Source organism: Coenobita brevimanus, chromosome 97 (genome assembly GCF_032717465.1).
Source record: "Coenobita brevimanus isolate Jiangsu-jjx chromosome 97, ASM3271746v2, whole genome shotgun sequence".
In the NCBI taxonomy this organism is placed as follows: Eukaryota; Metazoa; Arthropoda; class Malacostraca; order Decapoda; family Coenobitidae; genus Coenobita; species Coenobita brevimanus.
In genome coordinates this window covers 38,356,906-38,383,298 of record NC_137050.1, presented here as the reverse complement: position 1 = coordinate 38,383,298, position 26,393 = coordinate 38,356,906, and the positions used below count along the sequence as shown (strand labels likewise).

General features: G+C 40.3%; 1 protein-coding gene across 1 annotated transcript in view; it reads left to right on the top strand.

The window, feature by feature from the left end:
- LOC145413658 (uncharacterized) overlaps nt 1-26,393 on the top strand; it is a 365,386-nt gene that overhangs the window by 71 nt on the left and 338,922 nt on the right. The window contains exon 2 of the mRNA XM_080283314.1: nt 404-530. Within this exon, the coding sequence (XP_080139440.1) occupies nt 404-530 (127 nt within the window). The remainder of the gene's footprint in view (nt 1-403; nt 531-26,393) is intronic.

The following is a 26,393-nucleotide window of genomic DNA, read 5'->3' as shown; positions in this document are numbered from 1 at the left end:
GTGTGTGTGTGTGTGTGTGTGTGTGTGTGTGTGTGTGTGTGTGTGTGTGTGTGTGTGTGTGTGTGTGTGTGTGTGTGTGTGTGTGTGTGTGTTATTTTCTAATTTCTGACATGTGTGTTTACAAATATATTACTGCACAATACCTAGTCCACGCAATGGCTCTTCATAATTAGGTTATTTCAAATTCTTAACTTGGATTTCGAATGTTTTTAATTCCGTTCCTTTTTTTATTCAACCTAGAGGAAACGTTTTGCAGCGATTAGGCAGAAGGCTGCAACTAACGTCTACAGTTTAGATACCCTTCTCTGATCATAATAAAATTGTTTGTTGGTGCCAAAAATACAACAAGACGGGCGTTATTATGCTGAAGATGTTAACAAATGTATGTGTACATCCCTGTCAGAAGCGGGTGTTGGAGCGACGCAGTGCCCCAACAAGACGGAGCTTGACGCGTGTCTGGCCAGGATAGCACCTCAGATGCCCCACACAGGACTACCAGTCAGTAAAGACCAGCTCACCACTATGTGCAGGTACGTACAGTGCAAAATTTAAACCTTTACTGTAAGAATTTGTCACCCAAAAGATATTGCAGGGCTGATATTTATGTTAATGCATTTTGCTTACCAACTCGTGGTCGCAAATCTCATAAATCCAAGGTCGAGGGTTCCCTCCCGTATCAGCTTTGAAAATGTGCATATTGCAGCAACTAGGCTGTGAAGAGTTAGGCTTAAGAGGAGGAACATCTACCAATGTGAGATCACCAGAATATTTAAGTATATGTAGGACGGTATCCTGTTGTGAGGAGTAGCTGGATTACAGTTTACAGAGAGGCAGTTCTTGTATATTTCTGCTTCCTCAGTGTCAAACACCACCTCTCTTCCAAACCTCACCGTCTTTCAGGACCAAAGGTGGTTGTTGCATCCACATGCACAACAATCTGATTTTACTTTATGTTATCGGACTACAGCCTTTTAAATTCTCTACACTCAGGCTACGAGGGATGAGTGTATACTTACTAAGTATACACTCATCCCTCGTTTCTTGCTGGTCCGATTTCGTCGGTTACACCAAGAATAACACTTTCAGCTTTTCGCAGGGTCGGGGATTATATTGCGGGGTCCAGCTTTGCCCATAATGACCAAGTAGTTTCCAGAAAGACTATGACAGTGCTTCCATTCGCTTTAAGTTTAGGCAAATATTTGTAAAAATTACCAAAATAATAAAAAATCAAGAAACCTGTGCATTGCAATAGTAGTAAGGATTGGTGTGCATGCACCACACCAGCATCGTCATGTGTGAATTATTGGTCAGTGGAGTAAATCCGAGACGCCAGGATTTTTTACATCCCTTGGCGAGGTGGTTAGCGAACTCAGTACACATCTTTGTTAAATCTGGGCAATCTCCATGTCATAGGTATGCAAATATTTCCTGTGTCTACTTAGCTTAAACCCATTGTACTGTATCTTCTGTTTTTCAAGCTGTCAAGTTTTGTTTCTTTTGTGAGCCAACTATCCTTCAACCCATAATAATCACAGCAGCAAAAATACATTTATTTTCAGGGGAAAAAAGCAAATAATATCAGAAGGTAAATTACAGAGAAAACATTTAGACCAGTGAATTGGGCCCCATCATACAGTTGGCTGAATTCACTGGACCGAACCCACCAAAAAGTGTACAGTTGCATTCGTTTCTGATCACCTGATCAATTACTTCTTTTCCTCTCCTACCAAAGCATAAACAACAGTTGTTTGTGTCAAACACAACTTATTTGTTCCTTAATATCACAAGATTATACCTATCACGGGAGAGTAGATTATAAAGTCTGATTGTTACGTAATATTACGCGATTATGTCTGCTGATGATTAGTAAGAAGATTATATATCCAATGATGCTTTGGGCCACTGCAAGGCGGTAAGTACAGTCTTTCTATCTGTAACCAGACGCCCTAATCCCAGAAGAGATGGCCACAAACGAATCGTTTCCATGTCATTGTGTCCTCCGCCATCAGGTTGTCCTTTTATAATTCGCCCTCTCCTCATTCATTTCATCATCAGCCTCCCCCTTCCCAGCCTCCCTCCGCATCATTTACACACTCTCTCCCAGTCAGTCGCTCAATCTCGATTCTGTCCATATGGCCAGACCATCTTAGGGCATTTCTAATGTTTTCCAGAACATCCACATCACCAACCCAACGGTTCTTCACATTCACATTTGCCTGTCTGTTTCTCCATATAACTCCATATGCTTCCCTCATATAACTCATTTCCATTTCTGTCACTCTTGACTTGTCCTTCCAACAGAGCCCAAGATTCACCTCCATACATTAGAGTGAAGATCAAACTCCTTCAGTAACATTATTTTTCCTGCTGTTCCTTTTCATGAACCTCATTCTCTCAACTTACGGCCTCTCCCATCATGATATCTACATATCTGAAGGCACCCACATTCCCCATCTTCTGATCATCCAGCCTTACTATACATGCCTTCATTTTATTTCAGTCAAAGATAATAACTTTATGCTTTATTCACTTGCTTCCTACAAAAACTTCCAGACTCATTCACCAAGCCTTGCACCTCCAACTGATTTTTTACAAAACAATACAGTATCATCAGCAAGCAACAGTACATGCAGTCTCCAAGTCTTAAACTCTTTAACCATGTATACTCCAACATCAGCTGTTTCTCATTGTATTTCCTTTATCACACACACACACACACACACACACACACACACACACACACACACCGCTTGCTGGCTCAGTGGTAACATTCTCGCTTGTCATCTGGTAGACGGGAGTTCGAGCCTCGCTCAGGTTGTGAAAAGTTCGCTGACGAAGTGCGTGGTTACTGTCCCCCTTGAGCAAGGGGACCGGTGTGTGCGTGTGTGAAGATCACAGCCTTGCCCTTAGATCGGACTATACGAGCTCTAAGCTCCCTTCTGGGAAGGTAAAAAGCTGATGATCACGACCATCAAGTGATCCTGACTGACCCGGTGAATTACACACACACACACACACACACACACACACACACACACATTTATATCTGCTCGTGTGTATATATATATATATATATATATATATATATATATATATATATATATATATATATATATATATATATACACGAGGTGCTACCCAAAAGTTCCGGTAATTTGAACAGAGGGAGCAATCCATTTGCAGTTTTGCCTTTTGCCACTAGGAGGAATCAGCAGCACCCCTTGTGTGTCATTGTGGCCCCGGCCGTGTCAGTGAGTGGACGTGTTGTTGAGCTACGCATACTATCATAACATGGTGTGTAGGTGGTTTGGCGGTTTTGCAATGGCGGACCAGTGGCGCAGCAGTGTCAAGTCGATGTTGATCATTTTCTTCGATATCCAAGGAATTGTTCATAAGGAATTCGTCCCACCAAGTCAATGTGTCAGCAGAAAGTTTTGCCGTTAAGTTTTGCAGCGTCTGAGGGAGAACATCAGCCACAAACGTCCAGAACAGTGGAAGAACAATGACTGGGTCCTGCATCATGACAACACTCCCGCCCACACATCAATTCTTGTCTGGCAGTTCCTGGCTTCCTCCAACACGGTAGTCATTCCCCACCCACCCTATTTGCCTGACCTTGCCCCCTGCAACTTTTTCCTGTTTCCCAAGTTGAAATTACGACTGAAAGGGCATCGATTTGACTCGATTGAGGAAATCCAGACAGAATCGTAGGAGGTGCTCAAGACCATCACGCCTGAAGCCTTCCAGGGATGCACGGACTCGTGGAAAAAATGCTGGGACCACTGTATACATGCCCAAGGGGACTACTTTGAAGGCGACAATGAGAACTAGGATATGTATATATATATTGTTACGGAACAGAGAGAGATAATGAACACTTCAAGTGAGAATACTAAAATCACTACTGTCCCGCAAAGTTCCAGGTTCAAAACAAAAGAGTTAGGTAAAATTACAAGTTAAAGTTTAATGCTCAAACTAACAACTAAACATTCAGGACTCATAAGGATAATGTAATGGCAAAAACAGGTTAAATATATATGGTTAACTGCAATAGCCTCTATTAACATGAATTTAACAAAAGCATATTTATCTAAGTCAGCCCTGATAAATGAGAAAACCGGATAATGCGCAGTTAAAGCAAGATATATTATTACAGATACAAAATATTATTAATATTGGCTGACATCAAAAACTCTACATGAATCACAAAAACCTTACCAGGCCTACGAATTAACGCCTTAGGCCATACAGTACAAGAAAAATGGTAACAACACTTATACTCAAATTATACAGCAGCTAGATGGCTGGAAACTTCCTGAGCACTCACAAAAATAATAATACACTATACAGGGGAGGACAGAGATGTGAACAAAATGAGGAGTAGATCTAAGTGGCAATTAATGCAGAGACTGAGCTCATTATATAGGGGCCGGCAGAGCTTGATACAACTTGTAAGAAGGACGCGCAAATGAAGCCATAGGGGACAGAGTTGACAATCCTGCTCTGAACAACAGAAAGAACGACTTACTCTACTATAAGGGGGAGAAGGGGGGAGTGAGGTAGAACATGCAAGCCTGGTCACTATGGAAGCCACGAGGCGAATCATGATAAAACATGCAGCATACTGTACGTTAGAATTATACAAAGGATGATGAAATCATAGGCTATGTAACAATATATACATATATATATATATATATATATATATATATATATATATATATATATATATATATATATATTGTTACGGAACAGAGAAAGATAACGTACACTTTAAGTGAGAATACTAAGAGTCACTACTGTCCCGTAAAGTTCCAGGTTCAAAACAAAAGAGTTAGGTAAAATTACAAGTTAAAGTTTAATGCTCAAACTAACAACAAAACATTCAGGACTCATAAGGATAATGTAATGGCAAAAAACAGGTTAAATATATGGTTAACTGCAATAGCCTCTATTAACACGAAATTAGCAAGAGTAAATTTATCTAAGTCAGCCCAGATAAAATGAAAATACACCAGGTAATGCTCAGTTAATGCAAGATAAATTATTACAGATCCAAACTAGTATCAAAAATGACTGACATAAAACCCAACATTAATCAAAAAACCTCACTAGGCCTAAGAATTAACCTTATGCTACACAGTAAGAAAAAATACAACAGTTATACTCAAATTACACACAGCTGCTAGATGTTTGGAGATTTCTTGAGCACTCACAATAATAATATCTGTACAGGGGATGACAGAGATGTGAACAAAATGAGGAGCAGATCTAAGTGGCAATGATGCAGAGACTGAGCTCATTATATAGGGGCCAGCAGAGCTTGATACAACTTGTAAGAAGGACGTGCAAATGAAGCCATGGGGACAAAGAGTTGACAATCCCGCTCTGAATAACAGAGAGAACGACTTACTCTACTATAACGGTAGAAGGGGGGGACTGAGGCAGAACACGCTCGTGATCAAACATGCAGCAACTGTGCGTTAAAATTACACAAAGGATGATGAAATCATAGGCTATGTAACACCTCCCCACAAAGAAAAAGAAATTTACAAAGGAAATTTCTTATTACTCTAAAACAATCTGTCTAAAGTCTAGATAAGCAATCAGCAATAACATTTTCTTTCCCCTTGACATGTTGTATGTCTAATGAATACTCCTGAAGAAGTAGACTCCATCTTGTCAATCTCTGATTTTTATCTTTAAACTTACTAAGGAATTTCAGTGGGTTATGATCGGTATAAATGACTATGGGGTCAAAACCAGAACACAAATAAAATGAAAAATGCTGTAAACCCAAAATCAATACCAAAAGCTCTTTCTCAATAGTTGTGTAGTTCTTTTGAGGTGGAGTGAACTTCTTACTGTAATTAGATACAGGGTGTTCAATACCCTGATCATCCTCTTGCAGCAAAACAGCCCCAGCTCCTGTATCACTTGCATCAACAGCCATCTTAAAAGGCTTAGCAAAATTTGGAGTAGCGAGCACTGGCTGACTTAATAGGATAGCCTTAAGTTTGGTGAAAGAGCATTCGCAGTTATCGGTCCAGACAAATTTAACTCCCTTTTTCAGTAGGTCTGTAAGTGGTGATACAAGAATTGAAAAGTTAAGAACAAATCTCCTGTAATAACCTACCATTCCCAAAAATCTTTGTAGCTCTTTCCTATTTTTAGGTCTGGGAAGATCACTTATAACCTGAACCTTAGCTCCTGGTGGTGCAACGTGTCCATCACCAATTACGTACCCAAGGTACGTAACTTTAGCTTGACCAAACTCACACTTTGATAAATTAGCTACAAGATTAGCCTGAACCAAACGTTCAAGAAATTTACTGACATGGCATAGGTGATCTTTTCAGTTGTCACTGAAGATTAATACATCATCAATATAAACAACACACCCTGCCAAACCCTCTGTTACAACATTCATGAGCTTCTGAAAAGTGGCTGGTGCATTCTTCATACCATATGGCATTACAGAACATGCAAAAGTCTTTCCTAGTGTTACAAAACATGAGATCTCCCTAGCACGTTCAGTCATAGGTACTTGCCAGTATCCCTTTAACAAATCAAATTTACTTATGTACCTAGCCTTTCCGATCTTGTCTATGCAATCTTCCACGCGAGGGAGAGGGTAAGTGTCTGTTTTGGTTATCTGATTAACACGTCTGTAGTAGATGCAAAGCCGCTGTGACCCACCTGGCTTAGGGACTAGAGTGACAGGAGAACTCCACTCGCTCTGACAGGGCACAATCATCTTGTGGTCCAACAGGTAGCCAAGCTCCTTCTGGATGAGAGGAACTTTCACTGGGTTCACACGGTAAGGAGGCAGTTTAATTGGCTTTGCGTCTCCAACATCGACATCATGCATCAACACTGGTTTTTCCTGGAGTAGCACGGAACACTTGCGGGTACTCCTGCAGTAATGCCGAAAACTCGTGCCTTTCCTCGTGAGCTAGATGAGAAAGCTTAGTCTGGAGATCATTCATGATATCAGGATTCTTCCCCAAACTATCACTCAGGCTCATGCTGCATGGGAGAACTTCACTTGCAGACTCGGGTGGAACAGCTACAGTGCATACTGGGTTATTTTCGTCCCGCCTGTGATATAACTTTAGCATGTTGATATGACAAAGTTGCTTGTTCTTTCTACGATCTGGTGTGGCGATGACATAGTTGACATCACTGAGTTTCTTCTCCACGAAATAAGGACCACTAAACTTGGCTTGAAGAGGTTGCCCATGCACCGATAGCAGAATCAAAACCTGATCTCCTGGCTGAAAGTGGCGTAACCTGGACTTCTTATCATACCAAGTCTTCATCTTCTCCTGAGCAGCTCCTAAATTCTCTCTCGCCAGCTGTAAAGCAGTGGACAGCCGTTCTTTGAACTTCATCACATACTCCAGCAGGTTGACGTCATCTTCCTCCGACAGCCAGCATTCCTTGAGTAGCTTAAGGGGTCCTCTTACTTCATGGCCAAACAGCAGTTCAAAAGGTGAGAATCCCAGTGATTCATTTGGAGATTCTCTTGCGGCAAACACAACGAATGGAAGACCTTTATCCCAGTCTTTCTGATGTTCCAAACAGTATTTCTTGAGCATCGATTTGAGTATTTGATGATATCTCTCCAACGCTCCTTGGGTCTGGGGATGGTAAGCTGAAGAGGTGATCTGGGTGATGCCCAACTCTTTCAGAGACTGCTTGAAAACATTTGACATGAAATTACTTCCTCGGTCTGACTGTACCTCCTTGGGCAGACCAAGCTTTGTGAAGAACCCTAGCATTTCCTTAACCACGTTCTTTGCTGAGATATTTCTAAGTGGAATGGCTTCAGGATAACGAGTAGCCATATCAATCAGGGTCAACACATAAGAAAATCCTGAAGAAGTCTTAGGAAGAGGGCCCACAATATCCACCAACACACGGGTGAAAGGCGCCTCAAAAGGAGGAATGGGAACTAGAGGTGCAACCTTTTCGGTCTGATTACACTTCCCCACAACTTGACAGGTGTGACAAGACTTACAATACCAGGAAACATCCCTGAAGATACCTGGCCAGTAGAAGTGTTTCAAAATGCGTGCCACAGTCTTCCTCACTCCAAGGTGTCCTGCCAAACTGGTATCATGAGCCACTCGAATGATATCCTGCCTACAAACACGAGGGATGACAACTTGATGTACTACCTCCCATTCACAGTCGGCTGATGCTGTTGGGGGTCTCCACTTCCTCATAAGTACTCCTGACTTTACATAATAACAAGTAGAAGCACCGGCTGACTCTTCTTCACTGTAAGCAGAGTTAGCTAGACCTTTCAACTCAGGGTCAGCAACCTGCAACTCAACCAACTCTTGACGAGACAAATTATCAACACTACGGGGTACTGCCTCATCTGGTGAGTGGTCCAAATTAGCAAGAAAAGTGTCAGCTAGGATAACATCATCATCATCATTATCCTCTAAATCACCAGTAACTTTAGACTTAGCCCTAGTGACCGCACATGCAGGGAACACATCAGGGACATCACAATCCTGGGACGCAGCCACTGGCTCACTAGACAACTGAGGAGCTGGACACACTTGACTTCCACCAATATCATTTCCAAGTAAGAAAGTTACACCTGACATTGGGAGTGTCTCAACCAACCCAACCATAACGGAACCATTAACAAAACCAGACTCTAAATTCACTCTGCACAGAGGGACAGAGAAGTAATTATTCCCTACACCTTGTAAGATTACAGTTTCATCAGAGGAATTAACATTAGAGCCTAGAACACTGGTCAGCATAAGGGATTGGCAAGCACCTGTATCACGATATATTTTAACTGATTTCCTGTCATTACTGTCCAGAGGACTGACAAAACCATCAGACAGGAAATTAGCACATGAACTCTTGAGAGTGTCACCCACGTTACTGCTCAAAAGAGGAGCTCCATCATGAGAATTTAAGTTACCCCTCAAAGCAGGTTCAGTTAACTCAGTTAAAGAATTCTGGGAACTCTCAAGAGTGGACACTAGACCAATTGACTGAATATTTAAAGACTCCTTTTTGTTCACATCACGCTGTCTCCTGAAACATCTCTCCGTAGTATGACCAAGCTTACTACAATAAGTACATTTACTTTTCTGAAATCTAGAGGTGAAGCTGGTATTTACTTCCTGAGAAACATCATCCTTATTCTCTTTCCTGTTACCTGTAGTCTGAGTAGAGGCAACGTACTTACTCTCAGCTTTCCCTTTTCCTCTAGAATATCTCTTGTGAGTGAGAACATATTCATCAGCTAAAACTGCAGCATCAGACAAATTATCTATTCTTTTCTCATCAAGATATAGGCTTACATCTTTATAAATACACCTTTTGAAGTCCTCCAGCAAAATCATCTGCTTAAATTTGTCAAAATCAGAATCCACATTCTTAGAATTTAACCACTGCTCTAACAGATCTTCTTTGATTTTTGCATACTCAACATGGGATTGCTTATCTTGCTTGTAAGTTGTCCTAAATTTTACTCTATAGGCTTCAGGAACAAGCTCATAGCCTTAAGAATCAAGCTCTTAACTACATCATAATTATCAGATTGATCCTGAGGCAAAGATGCATAAGTTACTTGAGCTTTACCGGTGAGAACAGTTTGAAGGAGTACTGGCCAATACTTTTTAGGCCAATTAAAACCTGTAGCTACCCTCTCAAACAACTGAAAATACTTTGTTAAATCAGATTCATTAAAAGGAGGGACAAGTTTAACATTTTTAGCCACATCAAAATCATCAGAGCTAGATGATCCAGTTCCACCTTGTTTCATGCGATACTCATGGTCTGCCTGAATCCTAGCAATTTCAACTTGTGCCTCAGCCTCCTTAGAACGGGCCTGAAATTCCGCCTCCTTAGCCTGAGACTCAGCCTCCTTAGCACGTGCTTGAAATTCAGCCTCCTTAACACGAGACTACGCCTCCTTAGCCTGAGCCTCCTGCAGGGCTAGCTGTAACTTAGCTAATTCAATCTGCGTTTGCTCATTTGGAGGAGTTACATTAAACAAGCTTTCATTAATCATGTCAACAATTTGATCTTTAGAATGATGAGAGCGAACAGCAATTCCCAATTGTTGAGCAACAAGCTTAAGTTCATTCTTTGTTCTGTTTTCTACATCACACACTGTTTGCACATTTGACAAAAAATCTTTGGCTTCATCAAGTGTAGTAATAGTAGACATCATGAATAAGTAACAGTCACAAAATATCAAGCAATATCCTTATGATAATATCCTGAATATCCTGATATGAGGTCGCCAAATTTATGTTACGGAACAGAGAAAGATAACGTACACTTTAAGTGAGAATACTAAGAGTCACTACTGTCCCGTAAAGTTCCAGGTTCAAAACAAAAGAGTTAGGTAAAATTACAAGTTAAAGTTTAATGCTCAAACTAACAACAAAACATTCAGAACTCATAAGGATAATGTAATGGCAAAAAACAGGTTAAATATATGGTTAACTGCAATAGCCTCTATTAACACGAAATTAGCAAGAGTAAATTTATCTAAGTCAGCCCTGATAAAATGAAAATACACCAGGTAATGCTCAGTTAATGCAAGATAAATTATTACAGATCCAAACTAGTATCAAAAATGACTGACATAAAACCCAACATTAATCAAAAAACCTCACTAGGCCTAAGAATTAACCTTATGCTACACAGTAAGAAAAAATACAACAGTTATACTCAAATTACACGCAGCTGCTAGATGTTTGGAGATTTCTTGAGCACTCACAATAATAATATCTGTACAGGGGATGACAGAGATGTGAACAAAATGAGGAGCAGATCTAAGTGGCAATGATGCAGAGACTGAGCTCATTATATAGGGGCCAGCAGAGCTTGATACAACTTGTAAGAAGGACGCGCAAATGAAGCCATGGGGACAAAGAGTTGACAATCCCGCTCTGAATAACAGAGAGAACGACTTAGTCTACTATAACGGTAGAAGGGGGGGACAGGCAGAACACGCTCGTGATCAAACATGCAGCAACTGTGCGTTAAAATTACACAAAGGATGATGAAATCATAGGCTATGTAACAATATATATATATATATATATATATATATATATATATATATATATATATATATATATATATATATATATATATATATATATATATATATATATATATATATATATATATATATATATATATATATAAATGTATCTATCTATATTGATTTATATTATATATATATATGATCTCTCTCTCTCTCTCTCTCTCTCTCTCTATATATATATATATATATATATGTGTGTGTGTGTGTGTGTGTGTGTACTGTAGGGAAGAGCAAAGTTATGGTCTTCGAGAGAAGTGAAGACAATGAATGTACAGTGAGGTTGGATGATGAGGAAATGGAAAATGTGAGAACGTTTATGTACTTGTGTAGTGTGATGAGTAAGAATGGAAGTTTGGAGGGTGAAGTGCTTGAATGGGTACAACAAGGAGAAAAGGTTGTTGGTTCCTTGAAAGCAGTGATAAGAAACAGGGAAGTGAGCATGGAAGTGAAAAAGTTACTACATGACACTATTGTGATACCAACTCTAACGTATGGAAGTGAAGCTTGGACGTTGTTGGAGGGACACAAGTCAAGAGTGAGAGCAGTGAAATAAGTTATTCAAGAGGAGCCTGAGGAGTCACATGGAGAGACAGACTGACAAATGAGGATGTGAAGGAGCGTTGTGGTGTGGATGTGGATGTGATAGGAAGCATTAGGAGAAACACTGTGAGGTGGTTTGGCCATGTGGAGAGGATGGTGAGTGAGAGACTGACAAGGAGAGTGTATGTGAGTGAGGTGGAGGGCGAGACAGGGAGGGGGAGGCCAAGGATGAGATGGAGGGATGGAGTGGAGAGGTATATGAGAGAGGTGGGTGTGAATTGGGAGCGGGGCAGTGAAATGGTGGGGAACAGGGTGACGTGGAGGCGATTTGTTTGTGGCCACCCCGTATGGGATTAAAGCGTCTAGCAATATATATATATATATATATATATATATATATATATATATATATATATATATATATATATATATATATAGTTTTACATCTCTCTCCCACACTGCCACAGGCTCCAAGAGCAGTAGTTCAGTATAGGAAGGACGTTGCCCCGTGAGTTGGTCTTCCTATGGTCAGCCTTTCGGTGTGCAACAAGACCAGCTTAGGCATTGTAAATAAACACTGGCTTCTTAAATTCACTGTCTTTATTTCCCAAATAATTACACTTCATACTTTCCAACTTCACTTCACTATTTTCACAATCACCGAAGATACACACTGCAATAACACTTCACTGTTTGCCAACAACACTTCATTATTTTCACAAGTACCAAAAAATATAGAAACAGAACTGCATTGACACTGAACTACACGCAAGCTGAAATGAAATCGACTGAACCTGAACTAGTCTCTACCCCATCTTTACCCTCTCGTGCACCGTAAGTTTCTAGTAAGTTTTCATTCCACGTACAGAACCAAAATCTCGCTCAGGCCGGCACCACTCGCGCGGCAGGTGAAAAAGTTCTGGGACCCTTTTTAAGCTCGGAAAGTGCTTATATTGTTATAAATCGCTTCCCATCATCTTCATTGTTTATACTAACAGATAAGAAAAAAAAACATAAAACAGATGAATAAATATACATAAATGAAGCCTGAATAATCCTTATTTAATTGAAAACTAGCTTCTGATAACTTCCCAACATCACCATGAAAAATTTTTCCTGTGACGCGCAGCTGCAAAGGACATGTCTACATGCAGAATTTCATGATGTTTCCTCTGTGAAAATTTGAAGCTGATACGTCCAATAGTTTTCGAGTAAATCGAAAAAACTACGAAAATAGCCTAAAAACGTCTGATTTGTTTATTATTTTGTATGTTGTTAGTGACACTGTAACAAACATAAATGTAAATTCTATCCAGTTTTGTAGCCCAAAGGTTAAGGAAGCCCATGATATAATTCACAGTGTTATAAGCCTTACTGTTATGGAGAAAATGAGTTTTGAAAAGTTACAATGGGCTGCGCGCGGTTTGCGTGCTGTGACAGCTCGTACGCTCAAGCCCGTAGGCTGAGTATGTTCGTCTTTCGTAACTTTTCCCCATTTATTTTCACACATATGTTACTTTGCTTTACAAAAGTATGCATAGGAAATCTTCAGCTTGATCAAGCTTTTTTCAGATTTTTGATGCGACCTATACTTTACAAGTAAAATGACTGAGAGAATAGCAATGAAATGCACCACATTTTCCCTGTGAGAAATATATAGTAAACACACACTTTATACCTTACAATACAATAGTATAAAAAACTAGACAAATAAGCTGGTTACTCACGTCCTCTAGCAGTGTTGTAGTGTTTCTTGAGAGGAGATGGAGTTGTAGAGAGGAGGACAGGTACGATCACAGCTTGAGTGTGAGTGTGAGTATTTGTGATGTGTGAGTGTCTGTGTGTGTGAGTGTGAATGTCTGTTTGTCTGTATGTATGTATGTATGTTTGTCTGTGCGTGTGTGTGTGTGTGTGTGTGTGTGTGTGTGTGTGTGTGTGTGTTTGCGAAGTGATTTACTGCTGTATGCTTTCATCAGTATGATGCTGATGAAAGCACACTCCTGTACAGACTGGCACATCGCAAACAGGACATATATAGCTGGTGTCCCTCCTCCTCTTGTTGAAGTAGCACAACACACACCGCAGCCTTTTCCCGTCGGGGATTCTCTCCAGGGTGCGGTGCAGAATGGAGTCCAAGCGTTTTCTAAAATCGATATATCAACGGCGCTTGGATGGCGGTGCTCCTCCATCTCCTTGCCTCCGTACTCCTGCTGGAGATGCAGTGGCAGCAGCTGGCCAAGTAACTCCTGATGGGCCAGCTACTGCGGGAGGTGGAGCGGTCGTGGCAGTAACTGGCGGAGGTACTCTTGACGGGTCAGCTACTGCAGGAGGTGGAGTGATTGTTGCAGGAGGTGGAGCAGAGGCTGCAGTTGATGTTGTGGTTGCTGCAGGTACAGGTGGTCATCAGCGCAAGGGAAGATCTGGGGCATGGTGAAGGGCATGACCCGATGCCAGCCACTTCTCCTCCCAGAATGTCAGGAGTTTGTGACATATGTGCTCCTGGAATTTCAGGAGAATCATAGTTCTCCAGGTGTTAGTCTTGTAGAGGGTGTAGGCATTGACTAGGGCCATGTGAATGAAATAAAAGGTCATTTTCTCTGTCCACTTGACCGTCCTCCTTTGGACGGGGTAGTATTGGATCATTTGATCGACATGATCCACCCCGCCCATGTGCCTATTAACTCCATCACTGTGCGAATCCTTATCAGCTGGTCCTGATTACCCTCGGGTATGGCGAGACTATTGAAAGCATGAGAGTGCTTCAGGATGGCCCTGAAGTGCTTGCCACTCATAGCTCGCTGAAATATGGGGTAATCATGAACCTCTGATGAACGTCAATAGTGTCTCATGGTTGGCAGTTCACAAACCCCCATAAGAAAGTACAGTCCAAGGAACCAAGCCATTTCCTCTTCGTTGCAGAGGTACCAAACATCTAGTGCAGTCCCCAGAAACGTGGTATATTTGTTTGTCTCGACCGTCAGGCAGGTGAGTAACTCCCTGGTAAAAAAAAAAGTTGGAAGTATTGGAGTGGTGTGGTTGGTGTTGCCACTCTCAAACCTGGCGTTTCAGTGAAGGGGCCAACACTAGGTGTAAATGACCCAGAACTCCAAGCTTCCTCCTGACGGTCACCACCTGGGGAAATGCTTGGCTGTGTACGTCTGTGGCGCACACGACCCCGAGACAAACGACTACCTCTCGGTCGCCCACCACTACCTCGCCTAGGCCCACGCCGCCTTCATCTTGGTGGTGGAGAGGGAGATGGTGATGATGATTGTGTTGATGATAGCTGGGTGGATGAAGGTTCAGGTGATCCTGGAGATGGAGATGGTTGTGGTGATGGTTGTGATGAAGATGGTTGTGGTGAAGATGGTTGTGGTGGTAATGGTTGTGGTGAAGAGGGTTGTGGTAAAGACGGTTGTGGAGGAGACGGTTGTGGTGCTGCAGCTGCTGCTGACGATGATGTTTGCTTATATTCAGGGGGAATGAAGTCTGAAGGGGACAGTGACTCCAGATTTAGCGGGGGAAGATGATACGGAAATATCTTGGATGGGTGGTGAGATGCGGGAGGGTTGAAGTGTGGTGAGAGTGTAGGGTGACTGTGGGGAGAAAGAGGTCAGTGTTTGTGGTGGGGGGGTGGATGAGAAGTGGCGATAATGCAGCTCGATTTCCAGGGTCTGGATGCTTTCAGTGGTGGCAGGCCTGACACCAGTGGTGGCAAGAGTGGTGGCAGTGAAGGCAGTGGTGTCGGGGGGGATAGGAATGATGGCAGGGATGGTGATGGTCTCTGGGAAGGTGATACATGTCTGAGTGATGGCAGTAGGAGTGGTAGTAGCACCAGTCGTGGCAGTGGTGAAAGGACCAGTGGTGGCAGTGGTGAAAGGACTTGTGGTAGCGATGATACTAATACGGTACCACTCTCTACAGTGGTTATCACAGCAGCCTTGACCGTGGGTATGCCCTTATCACCCGTAGGATCATATTTCACCCTCGCTTTCCTGCTCCTCACTCTCTTCTCAGCATGTTCACTTTTCCCTTCACTTTCACTCTCACTGGTTTCTTCACTCTCACTTCCACTGAATAAGTATTTCATATATTCAGGCTCCAACAGGCCCTTGCGAGACATTTTTCTGGTTTGATAATGTAAGAACAGCAAGGGAACAGTAAAGTCGGTTTGAAATTTTCGTATCTGGCTTTCTCTGAAAATATGAAAGAAACACTTATAAACGTTCTTCACAAGCACACTGCAGTATATACAACACAATATCACTATACACACGTAAGGTATGGATGGTGTAGTAGCAGGCAAACGCGGGTTTAAATGCCTGGCCGCACATTCACACACCCTCCCAGTCTGCCTAACGGGACAATACTGAGCTAAATATGGGCCGCTTACCCTTCCAATAAGCTCCCGGCTATTGCCATACATTTACCCTAGACCTGGCAACCCTTAGCTTTGACTCAACCAAATTTGATGAAAATCCATCCACAGGAAAAGTTTCTACGACCATTTATAGAGAAGTTGCATCATGTTGCATCATCGGTTTCTCTTCAGATTACAAGGCTTATGACTAGCATTGCATCATCTTGTGCGAGGGGGGTTTATATAAGCTTGCATTATTAGAGAAACTCCTACATTCTATGAGAACAACAGTTGCCAACTCGGAGATATCAAAACATGCCAGAGTTGTCTCATTACATAACACTCTAAATCATTTACCATACGAACTTAAATTACAGAATTTAACATGCAATCACTTAAATAAAACATTATAAAGAAAAAGAGCACAAAAATTAATGTGAAATAACTACGCTCACAAACAGAAGGCAAACTGGCAACTGACTCGTACCGGAACTAGCTATCGTAAACGACAGGAAACGTCGAGGAAAATCTTGGCTTCCTAACTGGTAAAGCTTCCTTCTTAACAATATAATATATACCATATCTATCTATCTATCTATCTATATATATATATATATATATATATATATATATATATATATATATATACATATATATATATATATATATATATATATATATATATATATATATATATATATATATATATATATATATATATTTGTGGTAGGTGGGGCACTCACCATCCACTCACTCGATGTAGTGCTGCTCTCGGCTGTCTGCCCTTTCCTCCCCTCCCTCCTTATTTCCTTCCATCCTCTTCCGTCTTTCCTTCAGTATTTCCTCGTCCTTCTGCCTACTGGTGACTTTATACTCCCAACTCCCTAGCTCCAGGCTCCTATGCTCCTCATGGGGCAACGTAGGATTGGATGATGGATGGATGGATATATATATATATATATATATATATATATATATATATATATATATATATATATATATATATATATATATATATATATATTAAAAAAAAGGCCTCTCACTCAGCAGACAGAAATCTTCAAAAGTGCTAAGCTCAACTCTAAAACGCTCCAAGCTATAGGTGAACTTTTGAAATGTTCATGCTAAATTGGACTTCGAAATGCACTGGATATAGAAGAGAATCTAATATTTAATGGCACTAAATTATTTAAAAAACGCTATATTATTATGAAAAGCAATGGATATCGTACCAACAGCGCCAAATTTGCAACTACGGGCTCACGGGTACCGGTGGTGAGCCAGTGACTCCGTCACAGGTGCCGTTCGGCTCAGCGTATGTGCCGGAAAATCTGAGAACTTTCGTAATGGGACTATTTATGAAAACCGCCGAAAGACCTGATATACCGTAAAACCAGATACTGAGTGAGAGGACTTATATAAATGTATATATATATATATATATATATATATATATATATATATATATATATATATATATATATATATATATATATATATATATATATATATATATATATATATATATATATACAATAGACCCTTTTTACCCACGGAATTTGCATCCGCAAATATATATATATTTTGGATCCGCAAAAATATATATATATATATATATATACTATGTATATATATATATATATATATATATATATATATACAATAGACCCTTTTTACCCACGGAATTTGTTTCTACAAATATATATATATTTTGCATCAGCAAATATATATATATATATATATATATATTATTCTTTAAATAACAGAAAAGAGGAAAGAAAAACAAATGAATCAAAAAAATAATCCATACACCAGATTACTGGTGTCCTCTGTTCATAAAATATCTGTAACAGTTAGACTTGAACAGCTGTAGATTGAAGATTGGAGGAAAACAACTCTGGGGAAGCAAGTTCCAAGGAGATGCAGTACGGGGAATGAAAGAATTCTGATAGGCAGAAGTTCTGCATTATGGCTGAGTGACATTCCAGTCATGAGCGCTATCAAATGCCCGTGTAGCACGAGAGAAGGCATGGAGAAATGGCACCATGGACGCAACTTCGTCTGAGCATTTGCCATAAAAATATCTGTAAAATAACGCAAGCAAGGCAACATTCCTTCTTATTTGTAGGAGAGGTAGTTTATTTGTAATGGCAAGGTTGTTAAAAATTCTAATAGCCTTGTTCTGAATTTTGTCTAATTGTTTTAATACAACCTCTCCACATCCATTCCACAAGGGTGAGCAATATTCAAGCTGAGAGCGCACATGACTCTTATAAATTACAGCTAACTGCTCGTCAGTGAAGAAGTTATGGACTTTGTACATTAGCCCAAGTTTCTCTGATGCGGTTTTAGCAAGTGATCTAACATGAGAGGTCCAGCTGAGGGCACTGGTAAATGAGACGTTGAGAATTTCAATACTTTTGGAGATGGGAGTATTAGTAGTACTGAAGGTAATATATGAATCTGGCAGTATCTGTCAATTAGTAAATTGTATATATTTAGTTTTACTAGCATTAAATGAGACAAGGTTGTTTTGTCCCCATTCACTGATCATAGTTAGGTCTTGATTTATGGAGATGGCTGTACTGTGCTGGGAGGTAGAGATATTAGACTTTGTAAATGGGTGTCTGAGTGTGAATGAATCATGTAGTGTTGAGTCATCTGCATATGAGTGGTTGGGATTGTGGGTGACAGATAAGAGATCATTAATATGAACCAGGAACAGTGTTGGGCCAGAACTGATCCCTGCAGCACGCCGGCATTGAGTGGAAATTGGATTATTCATCATCTACTTTTACTCTTATTTTCCCGTCACTGAGATATGAGGAAATCAAAGGAATAAAAAATGTTAGTCCATAGCAAGGGAGTTTGGACAGCAGGGAACGGTGCCATACTCTATCGAAAGCTTTAGAAATATCAGGGGCTACTGCATGAGTTTCTCCATCTAGGTCTATTGATTGATGGATGGTATGAGTTAGGTGATTGAGTATGGCAATGGTGAATCTTTCGTAGCAAAAACCATATTGTCTATCACTAATATGTTGTTGGCTTCAAGATGTTTAACAGTGTGCTTATTAATTAAAGTTTCAAATACCTTACCAAGAGATGTGACTGCTATTGGTCTGTAATCAGAGGGGTCAGAGGAACTTCCTTTCTTCGGAATTAGGTGGATATTGGCTTCTTTCCATGAATTTGGGAATGAAGAAATACGTATGGATAGTCCGAATAATTTAGAACTGAGGCAAGTTCAGGGGAACACTTTTTCAAAATAATTGGCGGAATTTCATCTGGGCCTCTAGCTTTGTTTGTAGGTAAATTGTCTAGGATGGATTTTACGTATCTTATCTGTATTTTAAGTGGAACAATTTCGGGGGAGTCAAGTTCTATTACTGGGACGTTCTGGCTGGCATCGTCTATGGTAGAATTATTGGCAAATGTACTGGCAAAAATATCTGCTTTCGCACATGGGTCATTTGTAATGTTGCCATCTGAAGATCTTAGTGGGGGAATGGATGATGACTTGTTAACCCGAGACGTCCCGTCAACATATGGATACGTTGCAACATTTTGCATTTGCCAGTCCCGTCGATGTACTGGTTCGTTTTGCAATTGCAAGTTGCATAATTTCCACAATTTTCAAAATTCGCTCAAGATATTTGGTACATAGCGTCGCACGACCTTCCCCTACCTGCCACCAGGCTGGGACACTCGGCGACCCCGCACGACCCGTGCTCACCTGCTGCTCGGTCACTCACCTGTTAGCAACGGTCCTACTCAGACATGGTGCATGGAGGTCTCTCGGAGGAGGAAATTCAAGCCGCCCTGGATGCCTTTACTGGTGATAGTGATTCGCCACTCTGTACCCACCCTCCCCTGAGATTATCCGCCCGCCATTTCTCCACTCCTATACCTCCCCAAGCAAATAGACCTAGGCCCCAATGCAGGTGTCACGTGTGTAGCAATTCCTGCGTGAGACCCACCACTCAGAGAAAGAACACCCGCTATGAGTGTGTTCAGTGTGACGTGGGTCTGTGTATTCACCCATGTTTCAGTGAGTTTCACATGCTCCTGCACTTCTGATAAGGTGTGAATGTGATAGGACGCTGATACTCTGAAATAAATGCGACAAACAGACGCTCAGTGTAATTATAAGGCCCGTAGATCTGTAAATAGTAGTATGGAAGTGGAAACGGGTGTACTATAAGTGGAAAATTATTATGTAAGTGTATGAATATTATCTAAGTGGAAACATACCTTGTGAGGGTATTTTGATGCGATATTCAGACACTCAGTAGAATAAATAGTCCCGTAAATATGTAAATAGGAGTCTACAAGTGAACACGGGTGTAATATAAGTGGAATATTAGAATGTAAGTGTATGAGTATTATCTAAGTGGAAACATACCTTGCAAGGGTATTTTGATGCGATATTCAGATGCTCAGTGGAATAAATAAGGCCTGTAATTATGTAAATAGGAGTCTACAAGTGAACAAGGGTGTCATATAAGTGGAATATTAGTATGTGAGTGTATGAGTATTGTATTGGTCGAAACATTCATTGTGAGGGTATTTTCATGCAATATTCTGACGCTTACTAGAATAAATAATGTCAGTAAATATGTATAGTAGGGTGTAAATGGGTGTAATGTAAGTGGTAAAGTATATTGGGATTGAAGAAATTGAGTAAAAGTGGAAACACGAGTGTTAGAGAATGTGCTTGCTACGAGATTATGTGCTAGCATTTCGCTAAATGTCCTCGTAATGAATGTAAATAATTGAAAACGTTTATAGTGGTGGAGGAAAGGTTCAATGTAAAGAAAAAAATATTATGAAAGTGATAAAACAATGTTATATGTTGAAATACTAGTCGTATTGAGTGCGCTGAGTATGCATATGTGCGCTATAGTTATGCTACATGTCATTGTAATGAATGAAAACAGCTGAAAACATTTACATACAGTACAAAATGGTAAAATGGCATTGAAACAGTAGTATACAAGTAGAAAAAATGATATGTTGACTGAAACAAGAAACTTAGCACATAGCATTTTACCAATCAGACCAAACTCGCTATGCTCGTGCGAAGGTACAATGCTTATTTTTCAAATATGTCATTGAAATTCATTACATTGTCATTCTTATTGTTTATTAGTTCAAATTCAATAAATGTAAAGGTGTTGTTTGTTGTTTCTCCCAAAATTACCTACCATAGAAAACGTGAGCGCCTCACACCTCAATTATAGAATACGATACCTGGCGCGGGGGACCTCACCTGTTCTGACCAGTTGCGGACCACGGTAAGCACTTTCTTTGTGATTTTCCTTTGTTTCTCAAAAAAAGCGGAAGTTTTAGCCAAAAAATTTTTTTTCCAAAAGTGGTCGGGACTGGGGGGTGTCGGAGGTGCGAAAGTGGTTGGGACGTAACGGGTTAAAGTTATTATTGAAAGAATTAAGAGTTGACCAAATATTCTATTGTCATTAGAGTTGTTAAGTAGTTTTGATGCTTGCTTTTGAAGAAAGTTTGATTTAGCTAGATTTATTACAGTTTTTGCATGATTTCTAGCAATTTTAAATTGACAGAGTGATTCAGATGTTTTTGATTTTAAGTAAGAGTTATATGCTAATGACTTTTGGGCTGTTGCTCTGGCACAGTTGCCATCAAACCATTTTGGAGAGTTCGACCTTATAGTGAACTGTTGACTTGGTATGAATAAATCCATACCAGCTAGTATTAAGTCGCAAATGTGGGACTAGGTAGAATTGGGATCGCTAGAGAAGAATGACTGCCATTGAATGTCAGCAAGATAATTTCTAAATCCATCCCAGTCCGCCCTATCAAAATGCCATTGGGTCACCCTGACAGGTTCAGAAGGGGGTGGTGTGGGGGGTTAACTAATGAGGCTTTGATGAGATTGTGGTCAGAGGATCCAAGTGGTGACAGTACCTCTATCCTGTATAGATCTGGATTATTTGTCAAGAATAAATCCAAGAGATGGGCATTATGGTCAGGATAATCAGGTATTCTGGTTGGTTGCTTTACCAGCTGGGTGAGATTAAACGAGTCTGCAAACAGCTAGCACTCCAGACCAGCGTCATCAGTCTTGGCACAGTGCAATAACCATTCGACATTATGTATGTTAAAATCACCCAAAATGCTAATTTCTGTGCTAAGGGCAAGGTTAAGGTTACTCAACTGTGTGGATATGGAATCAAATACACTGGGTTCCGATGAAGCATTGGGGGAACGATAGACTACACAAATATATTTGGTAATATTTTGAATATTTAGTTCATACAATGAGTAATCAAAACTGGATGAAGTGAAGTTTATGATTGTATCAACTGCATATTGGGATTTGACATTACAACAGGTGCCGCCCTTGTTACGGAAGTTTGTGAGGAGATGGTAACCGGGAAAATATAAATATGTACAGATAGATAGACAGATAGATAGATAGATAGATATATGGATGGATAGACAGATGTGATAGATAGATAGACAGATAGATAGATAGACAGATAGATAGATAGATGGGAAATGAAGGTCAGTGTGGTGTGAGTAAGTGGTATAGGTGAGAAAGTGGTGTATATGTGAGGGTGGTGGAGATTGGTAGGTGGTGTACATATGTGTGTGATGTAGATGGGAGAGTGAAGTAGGTCAAAGGGTGGTGTAAGTGGTTTGGTGGTGTTGTGAGTCATTATCAAAACCAGGAAACAAAGATCATATAATATAAGAATGGGAAGGTAGATATTTAGGTAGGAAGGGAAGGCAAGGAAAGTGGTAATGATAGTGGAAGTGATGATGGCAGTAATGGTAGTGGCGATTGCCGTAGTGATGACCCTGGTGGTAATGGTACTGGCAATGATGAAAGTGTCTGTGATGATAATAGCGGTATGATATTTTTAGTCAATGAAATCATTTTTTCACAGTAATATACGTACCAGATAAAGTTTCCAGCAGGGTAGGTCTCCCTGTTGGCCGCTAACCCAGGGGGAGGTGACCTCCTAGGGTCTGGTGCACTGCCAGTAAGTGGGTTCGTAGCTTCATAAGTAGCATATATATATATATATATATATATATATATATATATATATATATATATATATATATATATATATATATATATATATATATATATATATATATATATATATATATATATATATATATATATATATATATATATATATATATATATATATATATATATATATATATATATATATATATATATATATATATATATATATATATATATTGTCACTGGTGTAGTTACCCCAGTAGTGAATGGGTGAAACAGAAGATAAGATGATAATGAAAGGAGAGAGAAGCAAGCCGTTAAGAACATAAATCTTTTTTCTTATCAGTTTTGCCGCCCATAAGGGTAACCCTAGTCCCCACCTTTATTTACTTACCGGTCACTTTTTGCCTTCTCAACTGATAACACAATAGATGTTTTTCTCACAAATTATGCAGAAAGTTCCTCTTGTCCTTCAACTGTGGGTGTGACATAATGTGGGAGGAACAAAGAAGGGATGTTTGCCAATTAGAAGCCTAAATGGCGCTTTCGTCACGTTCTTGATGGCACGCAATTGGTTCTGTGTGGAGTGTATGAGGCCCTCATTGGTAGCAGGTGCCTCTATTGTTTCTGTATGGACAGAGATTATTTTTAAGACAGCCTAGTGGTTAATTAGCTGAGAAAGGCGGAGTAAGTCTCCTTTATAAGCTCCAGGAAAATGTGAAGAGACACATTTTGTCTTATTTTGTACACACATCCCTGTACACATTTGGTCTCATTTTGTACACACATTCCTGTACACCTTTTGTCTCTTTTTGTACACACATCCCTGTACACATTTTTGTCATTTGAACACATTTCGTTCACATTTACTGTCACGTTACACTTTTGTCACATTGTGTTGCACTTTTCCTCAACACTACTCAATACGTAACTTTGATTACAAAACACACTGTTTGTGCACCATTTCCCATTTTTTATTCACTCCTCCATTTACACTAGTGTGTGATTTATATCTGGATTTAACCTTCGAAGTCTCCACGTTTCCTCGAGCTTTGTGAGTACTTAGCCTCCACTGAGTGTATTCTGGTTAGGTAAGAAATAACTTGTTTTACATTTGTATCCTGAGGCCTATATGAATCCTCCCTTTTTTTAATACGAACCCTGGTTTCCTCTCTGGTTGTGTATGTTATAGTGTACAGTAAAGTTGAGGTAGTTTTCTTGCAAACTTTATCTTATCCCTTTTGGTGCTTAATTAAGGGTTAAGCGTGCACCGTAATATACACCCCCATAACAATTTTGCAACCTCCTGGCCAGGATAGCTCTGTGACATAATATTGGCAACCTTGGGCACATACACAGTGTTTACTCCTACCTACTTAACTATAATCAGTAATTATGGCCCTAATGAGTGATAGTGATGTGAAAGCATTTTTGGATTCTAAGCCTTCCCCAACCAGAGTAAAAACACTCACAAAACACGAACCCAGGCCTTACAGTTGAGATTTCCTGCCTCAGAAACTAAGACTAAGTTACTTGATTTAATATTGGACACCATGTTTGAGCAAAGTGAGTCTCCTATAGCTAGTTCTGAGCCATTTGATACTGCACAAGGTGTTGACCCTGAGCCTTTGGCATCGGAGATACCTGGCCCTAGTGATTTTTCTGCTCATGATACTGGTGACAAAGTGCAACTTGAGTTAGCCAGAATTAAGCTGAGGGAACTAGACGTGCAAGCAAAAATCAGAGAACAAGAATGGAATGCCAAAATGAAGGAAATAGAAGTACAGGCTCAAATGAGACAAAAGGAAATAGAATTACAGGCTCAAATGAGACAAAAGGAAATAGAATTACAGGCTCAAATGAGACAAAAGGAAATAGAATTACAGGCTCAAATGAGACAAAAGGAAATGGATCACGAATACAGACTGAAGCACCCTGATAGTTTACCTAGAGCTAGTAGTTCATCTGCCAAGGAATCTTTTGATGTTGCTAGGAACATTAAGCTAGTACCTCCCTTTAATGAGCAAGATGTCACCAAATATTTTCATATGTTTGAAAAGGTCGCAGGTCGTCTCTCGTGGCCAAAAGACTCTTGGACAGTACTGCTGCAGAGTGTTTTGAAAGGAAAGGCTCAAGAGGCTTATATTTCTTTATCTGTTGATCAAAGCGATTGTTTAAAAGATGCCATTCTCAAAGCATATGAACTCGTGCCAGAGGCATATAGGCTTAAATCTAGATCCACCTTTAAACAGAAAGATCAGACTCATGTGGAATATGCTAGAGTACTCACAGACTTATTTGATCAATGGTTGCATTCTAAGAAAGTTGATGATTTCTGTAAACTTAAAGAATTAATGATTTTGGAGAACTTCACTGGTAAGATAAATGGGGATGTGGCTATATACCTAGTGGAAAAAGATTTAGATACCCTAGTTGAGGCTGCTGTTGTAGCAGATAACTATAGTATAATTCATTAACATGAACGTAAGCATCAGTTATTTGTTAAGGGTAGGAGAGTGAACCAACCAGTTTTTGTGAACCTTTCTTCTGGTAAAGGCAAGTTAATGTCAAGTGACACTAGTGGGAACACTGTAACCCCAGAGCATGTTAGTTCTACGAATGTGAGGACAGTGCTGCACGAGGGCCAAGAAAAAGTGTCAGGTTTTGCCAGTATTGCCAGAAAACGGGGCACTTGGAGGATTGGTGCTGGAAGAAACGAGGGAAAAATCCCTGTATAAGACCTATTATGTTGGTAAACTCTTGGGGATCATTTGACACTAACAGAGAGCAGCCACCCACAGATATTGTTAGCGGTAGTCAGACCCTACCCCAGGAGTGTATGTTGTTGATAAGGCCAGAGTGGAACTGTCAGTGGTGGATAGACAGACTCTTGTAGAGCCAGTGTTAGACACTAGTAAGACTGGGGCAGTGCAGGCAAAAGGTTCAGGTGAGAGTGGTAATAAGACTCCATCAGAGTGTCCTCCCCCAAGCAGTACTTAAAGTGACTCCTCCCCAAGTCATTTATTTGCTAACTTTATTTCTAAGGGGTTAGTTTCAGTTGATCGAAAATGTGGTAAGGAAGTCACTATACTTAGAGACACAGGAGCTTCACAGTCACTAATGTTGAAGTGGATTGTTGATGTAGCTGACCCTAATGAACGTGTCTTGCTACAGGGTATAGCTGAGTTTGTATCTGTTTCCCTAGTTGAGGTGATGCTCCAGTCAGAGTTAGTTACTGGTTCAGTGCGTGTGGGTGTTGTTGACCAGCTTCCTGTACAAGGGGTCACTTTCCTTTTGGGTAATGACCTGGCGGGAGGACAGGTAAGTGCTGTTCCCTGCGTGTCAAAAACTCCCCTGAGTGAGGATAGGAG